The 14,381-nt window shown below is 47.0% G+C and overlaps 1 protein-coding gene across 1 annotated transcript in view; it reads left to right on the top strand.

Annotated features, from left to right (window-relative positions):
- The first annotated feature begins 1,828 nt into the window (after positions 1-1,828).
- The window catches only part of SLC17A9 (solute carrier family 17 member 9), a 61,455-nt gene continuing 48,902 nt past the window's right edge, over positions 1,829-14,381 (top strand). The window contains exon 1 of the mRNA XM_068262640.1: positions 1,829-2,074. Coding sequence (XP_068118741.1) covers positions 1,953-2,074 — 122 coding nt within the window. The 5' untranslated portion in view covers positions 1,829-1,952. The remainder of the gene's footprint in view (positions 2,075-14,381) is intronic.

Genomic DNA, 14,381 nt, shown 5'->3' with positions numbered 1-14,381 from the left:
TTGTGAGCTCCTCTAAGGGCTCTTTCACATCAGACAACGCGAACAGGAGCCGTTCTCCTGCACGCGTTGTCTGCCTGCGGCGTGTCGTCGGGTATCTGCGGTGCGACGCAATCAGCGGCGGTAGCTGGTAATTAAACCCGACGGAAAACGCCGGCTCGCGGGTGCGTTGGAGGAAAAACTGCGCCCGGGTGCGTCGGAACCGCAACGCATCGAAACGCAGCATCGAGTGTGAAAGGTAAAATGAAAGTCTATGGACTTTCATCTTACCTTGGTTAACGCAAACAGCTGCCGTTTGCGTTAACGCACAAAGTCTGCCCTAATGTGAAAGAGCCCTGAGGACAGTCAGTGACATGACTATGTACTCTGTAAAGTACTGCAGAAGATATCAGGGCTATATAAACACATAATAATATGGTAGGACATTACACTATGGTAGGATTAGATTGTGAGCCCCTCTGAGGACAGTTAATGACATGAGAATGTACTCTGTAAAGTGCTGCAGAATATATCAGGGACTATATAAATATATAATAATAATAATAATAATGTAGGATTACACTCCTCTGAGGACAGTCAGTGACATGACTATGTACTTTGTAAAGTGCTGCAGAAGATGTCAGTGCTGTATAAATACATAATAATAACATGGTAGAACATTAGACTATGACTATAGTAGGTTTAGATTGTGAGCTCCTGTGAGGACAACGGCTGCCGTTTGCGTTAACGCACAAAGTCTGCCCTAATGTGAAAGAGCCCTGAGGACAGTCAGTGACATGACTATGTACTCTGTAAAGTGCTGCAGAAGATGTCAGTGCTGTATAAATACATAATAATAACATGGTAGAACATTAGACTATGACTATAGTAGGATTAGATTGTGAGCTCCTGCGAGGACAATCAGTGACATTGACAATGGCTATCATTCATTCATCGCATGCGGAAATGCTGAAAACAGCTGACTTTACCTACCTCTTAGCAAAGTCTCCATTCATAAAGGCTCTTTCCGCATGCGAAGCTGACATTTCCGAGCAGAGCGATAAATCACCGCCTTGTGCGTGATTATCATAAAAAAATGTAACAAACTGTCAATTCATAAAGATGACCGCAAGCGGTATGAAGACGGGGATTACCGCCCCCTCTGATGTGGCGATAACAATGTTAAGTTAATGGAGACACAGACCTCCCAGGCAGCTGCAGTAGAGCGGAACACGAAGAAATGTATCAACTCCGCAGCTTCTCCTGTTTCCACAAGCCTACCGCCAGCCTAGTTCGGGAAATCTCCGCACTCCTATCGCACCTGTATCCTTTTCTATGAATGCCCACACAGAAGTCTAAAATACCGGCAGCGGTGTTTTTCCGCACTGAGTCTCATTACCGACAACACTTTTATGAATGATACCCTATGTACTCTCTCTGTAAAGTGCTGCAGAAGATGTCAGTGCTGTATAAATACATAATAATATGGAAGGACATTAGACTATGGTAGGATTAGATTGTGAGCTTCTCTGAGGACAGTCAGACAGTGACATGACTATGTACTCTGTAAAGTGCTGCAGAAAATGTCACTGCTATATAAATACATAAAAATAACACAGAGTACATTAGATTACAATACAACTGTTCATCTCATCAGTTTATTTTCACATCAGAATCACTTTATGAAGGAGAGAAGACCTACTGTGCAGATGTGGGTGACATCATTAAAATAATTACAATAATGTTGAGATGTGTGCTTGCATTGACAGAGCAGAGACTGCAGCCAGGAAGAGGAAGCAGCTATTTACTGACACGTGGAAAAAAAAGTTTGTGGATGATGTAAAGAAGTTTCCTCCTCCCTCCCCCTCCCCCTTCCAGGACAGAAACCTTCATCCAGCCGTCAGCTGCAGTGACCGGGCTCTGCCAGGCTGGGGGATGCTCTGCTGGGGGTAGACAAGCACCTCCGGCTCTTCTGCATGGCATCTATAGGGGGCAAGAGCTGCTACAAGGAGGATGATGAGCTGCTGCATGGTCCAGCCAAGACCTCCCTCCTGGGGGACAGAGCCAAGAAGCCCAGCGGTGACCACTACTGGGCCAAGTAAGTGCCTGCTAGGCTGAAGAGCTTGCAATCCAACGCAGGCTGTACTTCATTCCTGAGGGGTCTGACATTTCTTTATTTAAGGGTGGGACTACAACTACCAGCATGGCTTGCAGGTAGTGCTGTTGGGCTTTCAGCTTGAGAGACTAAAACTATAACAAGCAAAGCCTGCTGGGACATGTAGTTCTTGAACTGTTTTTCATCTGAGCATTCAAGTCAGGCTGTTATTTGTCATTGTTTAAACTGTGTTTAATTTTTGATGCATTTCTGATCCCCCTTCTGAAAATGATTTTTGTCAGAATTTGTGTCCTCCACCTTACACGAACCTTCCAGCGCCCCCCTGTTTAACGCTACCCTATCCCTCTCCGATGCCTTAACTACCTCCTTACCCATCTGTCTAGCACTAATCCTCTCTTCAGGGACGCAAATTCTGCCAGGGCGCAAAAAAATATGGCGCTAGTCTACTTTAGGGGACCCAGCAGAAAATCTCGTAGGGAAGTTCCGCTTATGTGATTAGGTGGACAGCACTCTCAAACTTTTTTGTGGATGGGTTGTAGTAAGCTACCACCACACTATTCAGCCAATCACAATGATTTCTGTTGTAAGGGCCTGCACATACTGGTTGCGCTGTGTTTTTAAAATCTCACACCTTTTTAAATCGCAAGGCCTTTTGAAAAACTATGAAAATGCTGATGATCGGTACACAGCGGTGAGATGCGTTTTTACAAAAATGCAGTGACTGCTGCGCTTTTGAAGCGCTTGTTTTTGTGAAGCGCAGGTAAAACGCAATGCATGCGATTTTAATTGCGTTTTTTTTTTTTTTTTTTAGGTAAACAATCAAGAAGAGACAGCTAAATTGCAGTTGTAGACGCACAAAAATAGCAAGTAGAATTTTGATTCAAATATGCAATCGCATCACACTGCGTTTGCACTTGATGATTTTAAGTGTGTACATGCTCTCAGAGGGTGCTGTGATTGGAGAACTGTTCCCTATGAGGTTTCCTGTGGGGTTCCCTCCAGTAGTCTAGCGGCAAAAATACGACACTGTCATTGGGATCCTCTGGCATCAGCTGTACCGGACCGATGTCAGCCGATCTGATCACTAGCAGGTGTTTCATCCTGTAGAGAGCTGTGTGTGTGCTTCCTGCATCACTGACACAGAACAGGCATAGTGATTGGGATCAGATGTTCCTCAGTCAGTGTGACCGGCAGGGTTCAGTGATGGCAGCTTCCACGCACTTCACTGCATATTTCCTTTAAGTCACCCAAAACACTAAGTCAGCCGTTTATTTGCAGAAGAATCACCGTTTTTACTTCTGTCAATAAACTTCAGACGTCTGCCCTTGTGTTGTGTGTCAACATAAAGAGGAGAAAGCATAACCGTGACTACAAATATACACAAGTGCTTTACACAATCACCAGTCTATTATTATTAAAGGGAACCTAAACTGAGAAGGATATGGATTTTTCCTTTTAAAATAATACCAGTTGCCTGACTCTCCTGCTGATCCTGTGTCTCTAATACATTTAGCCACAGCCCCTCCACACGAACACGGTAAATCCAGCGCTGGAGACTTGGGCGCAGCAGCGCAGGAGACTTGGGTGCAGCCGGCGCCACCATAGGCCGTAATAGGAACTACGGCTATCGCAGGCACAGGGAGTAACTTCAGCGCCGTCAGAAGACTGATCTGAAGTTGCTTTTAAAACAATAATTCGGCTTCCAGCAATTGCTGGAAGCCAAATTATTTCATTCCCCCACTATCCATGTCGGCCTGGAGGGGGAATAGTAATTAACACGGCCCGGACTTGTGCGGCAGCAGGATTAGCCATATACTGGCTGTGTCCTGCGCCCAAGTCTCCGGCGCCGTTCTCTCTCGTACACCCTCCACAAGCATGCAGATCAGGTGCTCTGACTGAAGTCAGACTGGATTAGCTGCATGCTTGTTTCAGGTGTGTGATTCAGCCACTTCTGCAGCCATAGAGCGCAACAGGGCTGCCAGGCACCTGGTATTGTTTAAGGGCTCTTACACAGCGAGACGTTGCGTTTGATGCGAAGTTAAGGTCGCATAACGTGCCCCTAATGCAACGCATTGAAAGACTATAACTTGGACGTTATGCAGCCCTGCGTTTGGTGCGCTGTTTTCGTTGCACAGTGATAGAACGAAAACGGCGCATGCATTAAAGACAACAAAAAAAGAAAACACTACTGAGCATGTGCAAACAGTCTAACCCAGCTAAAAACGTGTATAACGCACAGCATGCAGCACTTTCATTTAACGTGCAGCGTTAGACACCAACGCAATGTCTGCACTGTGAACAGCCCATTGATTTTTCATTGCTGTAAGTTATTGTGCGTTACATGTTGTTGTAACGTGCGACTTTAACGTCACACTGTGAAAGAGCCCTAAAAGGAAAAATCCATATCCCACTCAGTATAGGTTCCCTTTAATAATATGATACAACATCAAAACATTTGTAAAGTGCTTTTCTCCCGTAGGACCCAAAGCTCATTATATAGCTGACGTTTTCCTGTACAGGGAACATTATTATAATTTACTATTTATATAGCGCCACCTTCCGCAGCGCTGTACATGGTATATTGTCTTGTCACTTTTCTGTCCCTCAGAAGAGCTCACAATCTAATCCCTCCCATAGTCCTATGTCTGTGTATGTATCGTGTAGTGTATGTATCGTAGTGCAGGGCCAATTTGGGGGGAAGCCAATTAAGTTATCTGTATGTTTTTGGGGTCTGGGAGGAAACCGGAGTGCCAGGAGGAAACCCACACAGACACGGGGAGAACATACAAACTCCTTGCAGATAGTGCCCTGGCTGGGATACTAACCGGGGAATACTAACCGGGGACCCAGCACTGCAAGGCGAGAGCACTAACCACTGTGTCACCATGCTGCCCACTGTCCTATCACTGCCCACTGTGCTATCGCATCACTACAATCCACCCACTATGTGTGATCTTTGGATCGATTGATTTGATGAGGAATCTAGACAAATAAGTGGCAATACATTAGACGTTGGCCACCAGACTGACCATCTGATAGGTGCCTCTCTGGTCGAATCTCACCAGAGAGGGATCGTTTACCTGCTCCCTGGGGTTCTCATACTTTATTCGGTTTTTATGATTGAATCTGGCAGAGATCGATTCAGCAACGTGGCCACTTGACTGGTTGATTTCCGGCTTATTCGATTAAAATAATCTTGCATGCTGGAAAATTTGAGTGATTTCCCGACAACCGACTAACCCCAGATGTCACCACCAGTGATACATTTCAGGATGTAAATCAGTGAGAGGAAACATTTTACAATGGGCAAACACTGACTAAATATTTTTTAAATTAAATACTTTCGCCTTTTGGATGTTGCCGTTACCTCCAAAAGGCTGCTACTGCTCTTCTGCGTGCTTCCGCGCTGTCGCCTGTTAGCCCGGAGATCAATGAATGGGAACACCAGCTTCCGTGCACAGGGAAGCCGGAAAGCCGCTAGGAGCAACAGGAAGGCAACAAGACGTCACAGGAGGCTCGCTGAGTATTTGGGGGAAGGTTTGTGCTTTTCCGACCGATTGCTCAAGCCGGTTGCCGGATACTGGGGAATGTGCTGTATTCTGCAAATAAAACATGTACACTATATGCGCCTGGTGTCATGTGATATAACGCGTTTGCGGTCAGCCATGACACCAGAGAAGACCAGTATTCACAGCAGCAGGCAGGTGAACCTACAACATGGCACAAGGGTGGCACATACTGTATAAACTTGAGGGGGGGGGGGGGGGGGGGCGCAGCACGGGGATTTCACAAATCTATTGGGAATTGCTGTGCAGTGTGTGGGCAGGCTATGGATCCCTCTCTGATCAGATTTGATCACAGTGGGAGCCATCTAATGGTCAAGGTGCCCACACAGCAAGTAATGTATGCAGAGCCGTGGAGTCGGTACGAAAGTCATCCGACTCCACAGCCCTGAATGTATGGCCACCTTGATTTTTTTTTTTTTTTTTTTTACTCCAATTACAAATGAGATTTGTATTGACTATCAAGTCTAATGTGACTTCCTTGGTGGCCAATGAGATTCTGATAATTGCAGCTTGCATGCAGATTTAATGTAAGTTGTGTGCTGTAGCTTGGAATGGGGCCAATCAGAATTAGCGGCGTACAGTTTGTTGGTTGATCTTGCTGTAGGCAGAGGTGGAGCTAGCCCGCACGGCTGTCACATGACCAGCCATGGCTTTAGTAGGAGTATATACCGTGGCAGTATAGAGTCCCAGCCTTGACTGAGATGATGTGACTCTTGGGATGCCAGATCAGCAAACCTGCAGGGGTGATCTGTACTTCCTGCTGGAATCAGGAAGTGTTCTTATTCTTAGCCTAACACTTGTCTGTTCTAGAACATTAGCAGCAATTCGAAGAAGAGCCCTGTAAGGCATTAAAGTGGACCTGATATCTTGCACAGGACAGAAGGAAAACATAGAGAAATGCACTCTGTATGAGTTTAGCCTGTCTAATTCCTCCCCCATTTATGTCTAATTACAAGTTGTAATTTGATCTCTCCCCTGTGTCACATGACTGCTGCGGCAGATAAGCTTATTTGAAAGCACAGGATGTTAACCACTGCAGGACCAAACCAAATTTTCACAATTCTGCTATGACTTTGCTTAAGTTGATAGATCTTGGCAATTTCTAGTCTACCCAAACATATATAGTCTTGTTTTTTTCAGGACAAATAGGGCTTTCCTTTGATATAATTTAATTATAGTAAATTTGGAATTTGCTTGTGTTTTTAGAGTTAATATGCTTAAAGAAATAAAAAACATTGAAGAAAACTATGTAAATATCTCAAATTGCAGCAGTAAAACTTTCAGAAACTGATTATTCCATATATTGTCTATGCAGAGATGTCAACATTATGTAGATTATTTATTTTTAGGTACACTGCAGGGGCACTAAATAGAGGTGCAAATTAGGATTTTAAGAGCAAAAAAGTGATAATTATGCGATCCTAGTGATCAGGAGCCAATCAAAATCGCTCCTCATTCATTCCACAAGGTGTCAGCTGTTAAAGTACACAAGAATGGTGGAGTAAAAATCTACAGTGTTTTTCTTTTAAGGCCTCTTTCACACCAAGACGTTGCGCTTTAGGGGACGTTAAGGACGCATAACGTGCCCCTAACGCAACGCATGGTGGTGTTGAAGGTGGATGGCAGATTGAGCCGCGTTATGCGGCTCTTGTTGCGCTGTTTTCGTTCTATCTATACTGATAGAACAGCCGCTCCAGGATAGTGATGGAAAGTCCGAATCTTTTCAAGGATTCGAATGATTTGAATCGGATCATTGAAAAGATCCGGATCTTTGAACCAAATCATTTGAATCATTTTACTAGGGAAGCAGACTGGGTGAAATGACTAGCAGGACAGGACTTTCCCTGCACTGTACATTCTGTATGTTCTTGTTTCTTCCAGACAGACATCCACTGTGAACTGAATCGTTCATTGTGGTGATCCGGATGATTCGACTCACAAAAAAGATCTGGATCAAATAAACCATTCATTCATGATCCAAACAATACCAGTCCAGGTTAGGTCACCACAGTGCAGTGAATATTAATTAGCCATGAGGCTAGTCACTGAGCATGTGCAAGCAGTCTAACACGCAGCTAAAGCCCAGTATAACGCACAGCATGCTGCACTTTCATTCAACGTGTAGCATTACACTGTAACGCAACGTGTAGCACTGTGAACAGCACATTGATTTTTCATTACTGTGAGTTGGGCTGCGTTACAGGCTGCTCTAACGTGGGACTTTAACGTCCCACTGTGAAAGCAGCCTAAAGGTTATTATGCTGTTGCTTATCTTTTAGAGCATAGAGGAAGTTCTGAGTTCAGCTCCGCTTTAAAGCAAACTTGTGTTGGAGAGGAGAGGTGACATTTAGATACTCGCTCTTGTAGTTGGGTGCCTCTGGATGGTCGAGATGCGAGTACAGTGCGAATCCTCGCTTTGTCACTTGGTGCAGGACTTACTGATAATTACCATATCAGTAATCTTAGTAGCAACTGCAGTCTCCTATCCTCACACTATATACATATTGATGCAGTCTGAAAATGGACCAATCAGCTGAGGCCTAGGTGGGAATCAATTAGTTCTTTGTCAAGCTGCATAAATTTGCATTAAAAATGTAATTGACCATCCCTAACATCACATGAAAAGGGCAACTGAAGTGAGAGGGATATGGAGGCAGCCATATTGACTTCCTCTTAAGCAATACCAGTTACCTGGCTGTATTTCTGATCCTCTGCCTCTAATACTTTTAGCCATAGCCCCGAACAAGCATGCAGCAGATCAGGTGTTTCTGACATTATCAGAACTGTCAAGATTAGCTGCATGCTTGTTTCTGGTGTGATCCAGATGCTACCGCAGCCAAATAGAGCAGCAGGGCTGCCAGGCAACTCGTATTGTTTATCTGGAAATAAATATGGCAGCCTCCACATTCTTCTCACTTCAGTTGTCCTTTAAACCTTGTATAAATGTACGCGGCATGCCGTCAATCAGCGATCTGGACCTGCTCTCTCAGGCGACATTGTAGGGCCGTCACTGCACAGACGTGTTGCTAGCCTGTAGGCTTGTGATGTGTTCTGTTGCTACGCAAGGGCTGGCATGGGAGCGACATCACACGGCTGGGCGGGTGAGTTCTTTGCTTTCAGCCAGCGAGTGGCCGATCGATCTCACAGGCTGATTGCTGGCCTAAGCGTTGGATGCATTGGGGGCTGTGTACACACACTAGAGTCTCAGCAGAGACCGTCATTATTGCCCCTCTTGGTGGCGTTTCATCTAGCGTGTGTTATGGGGCTTTAACGACCTGTCGAAAGGTGCATATCTCCTGCTATGTGAAGTAGCCACAGATTGCTTTGCATACCCTGAAAATTTGGAGTCTCTGACACCTGCAGTTCCAGGGATATTATACATACGGCATGTGTCCTGAATTCGGAGGGTCATTTTATCCATAACCCTGAATCCCCCCAAAAGTAATGGAGGCACCTGCTTCAGAGTACACCTAGAACATACATGTCAGTCTCTGGCTCATGGGCCAAATCTGTCCCTCGGAGCCAATACATTTGGCCCCCAAGTTGATTCTCCACTCTGCATTATGTTTGGCCCACTGTAGACCACCAGGGAAGCTATACTGGAGGTAAAGCCCTAGATCACCAGGGAAGACATATGAGGGGGGGGGGGGCGCACTAAACACCAGGGAACTGTATAGGGGAGGGGCAATAGACACCAGGGAACTGTATAGGGGAGGAAGAGGGGCAATAGACACCAGAGAGCTGTATAGGGGTAAGAGAAGGGCCATTAGACACCTGGGAACTGTATAAGGGAGGAAGGTGGCCAGTAGACATTGAGGTTGGCCTGCGACTAGGCCCCAGTGTACAATTTCTGCCCACTTTGTATTTGAGTTTGACACCCCTGCCCTAAAACCTGATTCTCCATGTACCCCAAGCATGTATGGGTACTTCGGACCCTCCACTTTGGGAAATCAAGCCACAAATCCCCGCATGACGCTGAGGGATCTTGGATATGATGGTACAGTATAATCTTGTTATAGTAAACTCTAATATAGTAAACATTTGGGTATAGTAAACTGTGTCCAGGTCCCAGCCAATCTCCATTACAAGTATATGGAAGTAATGTCTGGTATAGTAAATCTGGATATAATAGAACTTCTGTTATAGTAAACCTGTTTTCTGCCCCTGCAGTATCCAGCTCTAGTGGAAAGTGGGCGGGAGCATGCATCATATGTCAGTCAGAGAACCATGAGCCGTGGTTTATGAGTGGGCTGGCAGCTACTTGTAGCCTGTTTTCTATCTGCACGCTACTCTGGGCCTGCGTGGATTACCTCAAAAGCACCAGCCAGTGAGACCTATACTTCCTGTGTAAGCTGCTGCCTGATTACTGAGGGAATTGCCTGTCATCTGCGACTTGCTTGTGCATGGCTGCAATGCTACAGTATCATCCAGGCTGCACAGAAATGTGGACAGAGGAGCACACTATCAGTACTGCACCTGCAATAACTGGTGAGACCTATGCTTCCTGTGTAAGCTGCTGCCTAATTACTGAGGGAATTGCCTGTCATCTGTGACTTGCTTGTGCATGGCTGCAACGCTACAGTATCATCCAGGCTGCACAGAAATGTGGGCACAGGAGCACACTATCAGTACTGTATCTGCAATAACTGGTGAGACCTATGCTCCTGTGCAAGCTGTTGCATGATTATTACATGCAAATCCCTGCATACTGAGCACTGTGGGTGGCTGCAACACTACAGTATCATCCAGGCTGCACATAAATGTGGACAGAGCAGCACACTATTATGTCAGTATCTGCCTTAATGGTGAGACCTATGCCTCCTTTGTAAGCTGCTGCCTGATTAATGAGGGAATTTTGCTGTCATGTGTGATTTGCTTGTGCATGGCTGGAACACTACAGTATCATCCAGGCTGCCCAGAAATGTGCACAGAGGAGCACACTATCAGTACTGTACCTGCATTACCTAGTGAGACCTATGCTTCCTGTGTACACTGCTGCCTGGTTACTGAGGAAATTTTCTGTCATCTGGGACTTGCTTGTGCATGGCTGCAACTCTTCAGTATCACCCAGGGTGCACAGAAATGTAGACAAAGGAGCACACTATCAGTACCGTACCCTTATTAACTGGTGAGAACTATGCTTCTGTGCAAGATGTTGCATGATTATTGCATGCAAATCCTTGCATAAAGAGTACTGCATTTTGATCTAGCTTAGACACTGTCTGCACTCGCTAGCTGAAGCTTTGAAAAGAAAAAAATGACTCCCAGTTACTGATCAGATACAGTGCTAGAGTATACTGGTATGTGCTTGAGTATGACTATATCTGATATAGTAAACCTTCTGCTATAGTAAACTACTTTTCCCAATTCCCTTGGAGTTTACTATAAAGGTCCCGTTCCATGCGCATGTGCTGCAGCAACATCATTTGCGCATGTACAGAAGCACAGTCAGTGGCGTATCTGGGTAAAACTGCGCCTATGGCAAACACAAAAATTTGCGCCCCTCCCCAAGACATTAGACTATGGTACGGATTTGATTGTGAGCTCCTCTGAAGAAAGCCAGTGACATGACTATGTACTCTGTAAAGTGCTGCAGTAGATGTCAGTGCTATATAAATGCATAATAATATGGTAGGACATTAGACCAGGGCTGTGGAGTCGGGACAAAAATCTTCCGACTCCGACTCCTTAGTTTATGAAACCAGGACTCCGACTCCGGGTACCCAAAATGGCTCCGACTCCTCGACTCCGACCCCTTAGCCTAATACTTAACAGGGCTTTGGATTTTGTACAAAAATCATCCGACTCCGGACTCCGACTCCTCAGTTTATGAAATCAACGACTCCGACTCCAACTCCGAGTGCCCAAAATTGCCCCGACTCCGACTCCACAGCCCTGCATTTGACTATGGTAGGATTAGATTGTGAGCTCCTCTGAGGACAGTCAGTGAGTGACATGACTATGTACTCTGTAAAGTGCTGCAGAAGATGTCAGTGCTATATAAATACATAATAATAATATGGTAGGACATTAGCCTATGACTATGGTAGGATTAGAGTGTGAGCTCCTCTGAGGACAGTCAGTGACATGACTATGTACTCTGTAAAGTGCTTCAGCACATGTCAGCGCTGTATAAATACATAGTAATAATATGGTAAGACATTAGACTATAACTACAGTAGTATTCGATTGTCAGCTCCTCTGAGGACAGTCAATGACATGACTACATACTAAAGTGCTGCAGAAGATGTCGAGGGGGGTGGGCAGAGGGAGCGATGGAACTAAAGGTGGCTACTAATGGTCCACTTTCCTGAATGAATGGCTGAAAATTGGTCGGGAACACCAATGGGAAATTAAAATCTGCTACATCCAATCCGATCATGGAAATTGATTCCATAGTGTTCCTAATCAATCACTTGTGGGCGATTTTCGGACAGTTAATTGTTCAGGAAATTGGACCATTAGTGGCCACCTTAAAAATACATTTTAAGAGAATGTAATGTTGGCAGTTACTTTCCTGGGGCCTTTTCCATCCTCCTGAAGCCCTTCTTGTCCCTTGTCTTTTTCTGTGCTGCTCCATTCAGCCACTCTGCCCCACCGAAAGCTGTATGTGCGACCCTGTTCCACGTGCCTCCTTCATCGCGCTCCCATGGCTGGAAGCATTATGTGCTTGCGCAGTAAGTAAAAATTGCTACTGCGCATGCATAGAACACTCCCAGCCATGGGAGAGTGATGGAAGAGGTGGAGCAGGGCATGTGTCATGGCTTGCAAGTGGTGGACTCTGCCAGCTTTTGGAGGGGGACAGTGGCTGATCCGAGCACTGCGGAATGACACAGAGGGCGCAGGACTTTAAGGGGCTGGAAGAAGCCCCAGGTAAGATAAACTAGCCAGATTCAGTATATTTCACTTAAAAGTCCTTTTTAGGTGAGAAACAATAGTGTAAGAGAGAAGCAGAGAGTGAGGTGGGGAAATAGAGAGTGAGACATGGGAAAAGAAGAGGTTGATACAAGAGAGGGCAAAAAAGAGGAAAAACCACAGGAGAGAGGAGAAGGGTGGAAGCAGGGCCGAGCCTGGGCGGGTGCTGCGGGTGCAAGGCACCCAGGCGCCTGCCTCTGAGAGGCGCCGCCCGGCGTCGCTCTCCCCCTGTGGCCGCCGCTCTCTCCCTCCCTCCCTCCCTCTAGCAGCAGGTGCACCGGCGCCACGTCAGACCTCGATCAGGCGGCGACCAGTAGTGCGGGCGCTAGGACCTAGCACGCCGCACTGATATGCGGACGTGACATCACTTCCGCATATAGAGCGGGTGCGTCCGGCGCCCTCTTACTGGTCGGGTCGCCCGCTGATCGAGGTCTGACGCTGCTGCAAGGTGAGGGGGAAGCGGCGGCTAAGGGGGGGGGGGGGGGGGACTTGTCACTCACTAACTAACGGGGGTCCCTGTCACTCACTACCTCTACTGGGCACATATACCCCCTGGCTACCTCTACTGGGCACATATACCCCCTGGCTACCTCTACTGGGCACATATACCCCCTGGCTACCTCTACTGGGCACATATACCCCCCTGGCTACCTCTACTGGGCACATATACCCCCCTGGCTACCTCTACTGGGCACATATACCCCCTGGCTACCTCTACTGGGCACATATACCCCCTGGCTACCTCTACTGGGCACATATACCCCCCTGGCTACCTCTACTGGGCACATATACCCCCCTGGCTACCTCTACTGGGCACATATACCCCCCTGGCTACCTCTACTGGGCACATATACCCCCTGGCTACCTCTACTGGGCACATATACCCCCCTGGCTACCTCTACTGGGCACATATACCCCCCTGGCTACCTCTACTGGGCACATATACCCCCCTGGCTACCTCTACTGGGCACATATACCCCCCTGGCTACCTCTACTGGGCACATATACCCCCCTGGCTACCTCTACTGGGCACATATACCCCCCTGGCTACCTCTACTGGGCACATATACCCCCCTGGCTACCTCTACTGGGCACATATACCCCCCTGGCTACCTCTACTGGGCACATATACCCCCCTGGCTACCTCTACTGGGCACATATACCCCCCTGGCTACCTCTACTGGGCACATATACCCCCCTGGCTACCTCTACTGGGCACATATACCCTCCTGGCTACCTCTACTGGGCACATATACCCCCCTGGCTACCTCTACTGGGCACATATACCCCCCTGGCTACCTCTACTGGGCACATATACCCCCCTGGCTACCTCTACTGGGCACATATACCCTCCTGGCTACCTCTGCTGGGCACATATACCCTCCTGGCTACCTCTGCTGGGCACATATACCCCCCTGGCTACCTCTGCTGGGCACATATACCCCCCTGGCTACCTCTGCTGGGCACATATACCCCCCTGGCTACCTCTACTGGGCACATATACCCCCCCCTGGCTACCTCTACTGGGCACATATACCCCCCTGGCTACCTCTACTGGGCACATATACCCCCCTGGCTACCTCTACTGGGCACATAGGCTGTTTGTCATTACGTGCATTTACTGGTGAAACGCTGTCTCTTATGTGCATTTAGTGGGGAAATGTTGTCAGTAAAAATCTTTTGTCAGTAAATTTTTAGGTATTTGTCAGTAAAAAGTAACGTGAAAGGTTGGTAACACTGGCAGGCTGTGCGGCGCAACGGGAAAGATACAGGCAGCCCACCTCACGCTTGGGCTTGGCGGGGGGAGG

The sequence above is a fragment of the Hyperolius riggenbachi genome, chromosome 12 (genome assembly GCF_040937935.1).
Source record: "Hyperolius riggenbachi isolate aHypRig1 chromosome 12, aHypRig1.pri, whole genome shotgun sequence".
In the NCBI taxonomy this organism is placed as follows: domain Eukaryota; kingdom Metazoa; phylum Chordata; class Amphibia; order Anura; family Hyperoliidae; genus Hyperolius; species Hyperolius riggenbachi.
This window is presented reverse-complemented; position numbering and strand designations above follow the sequence as displayed.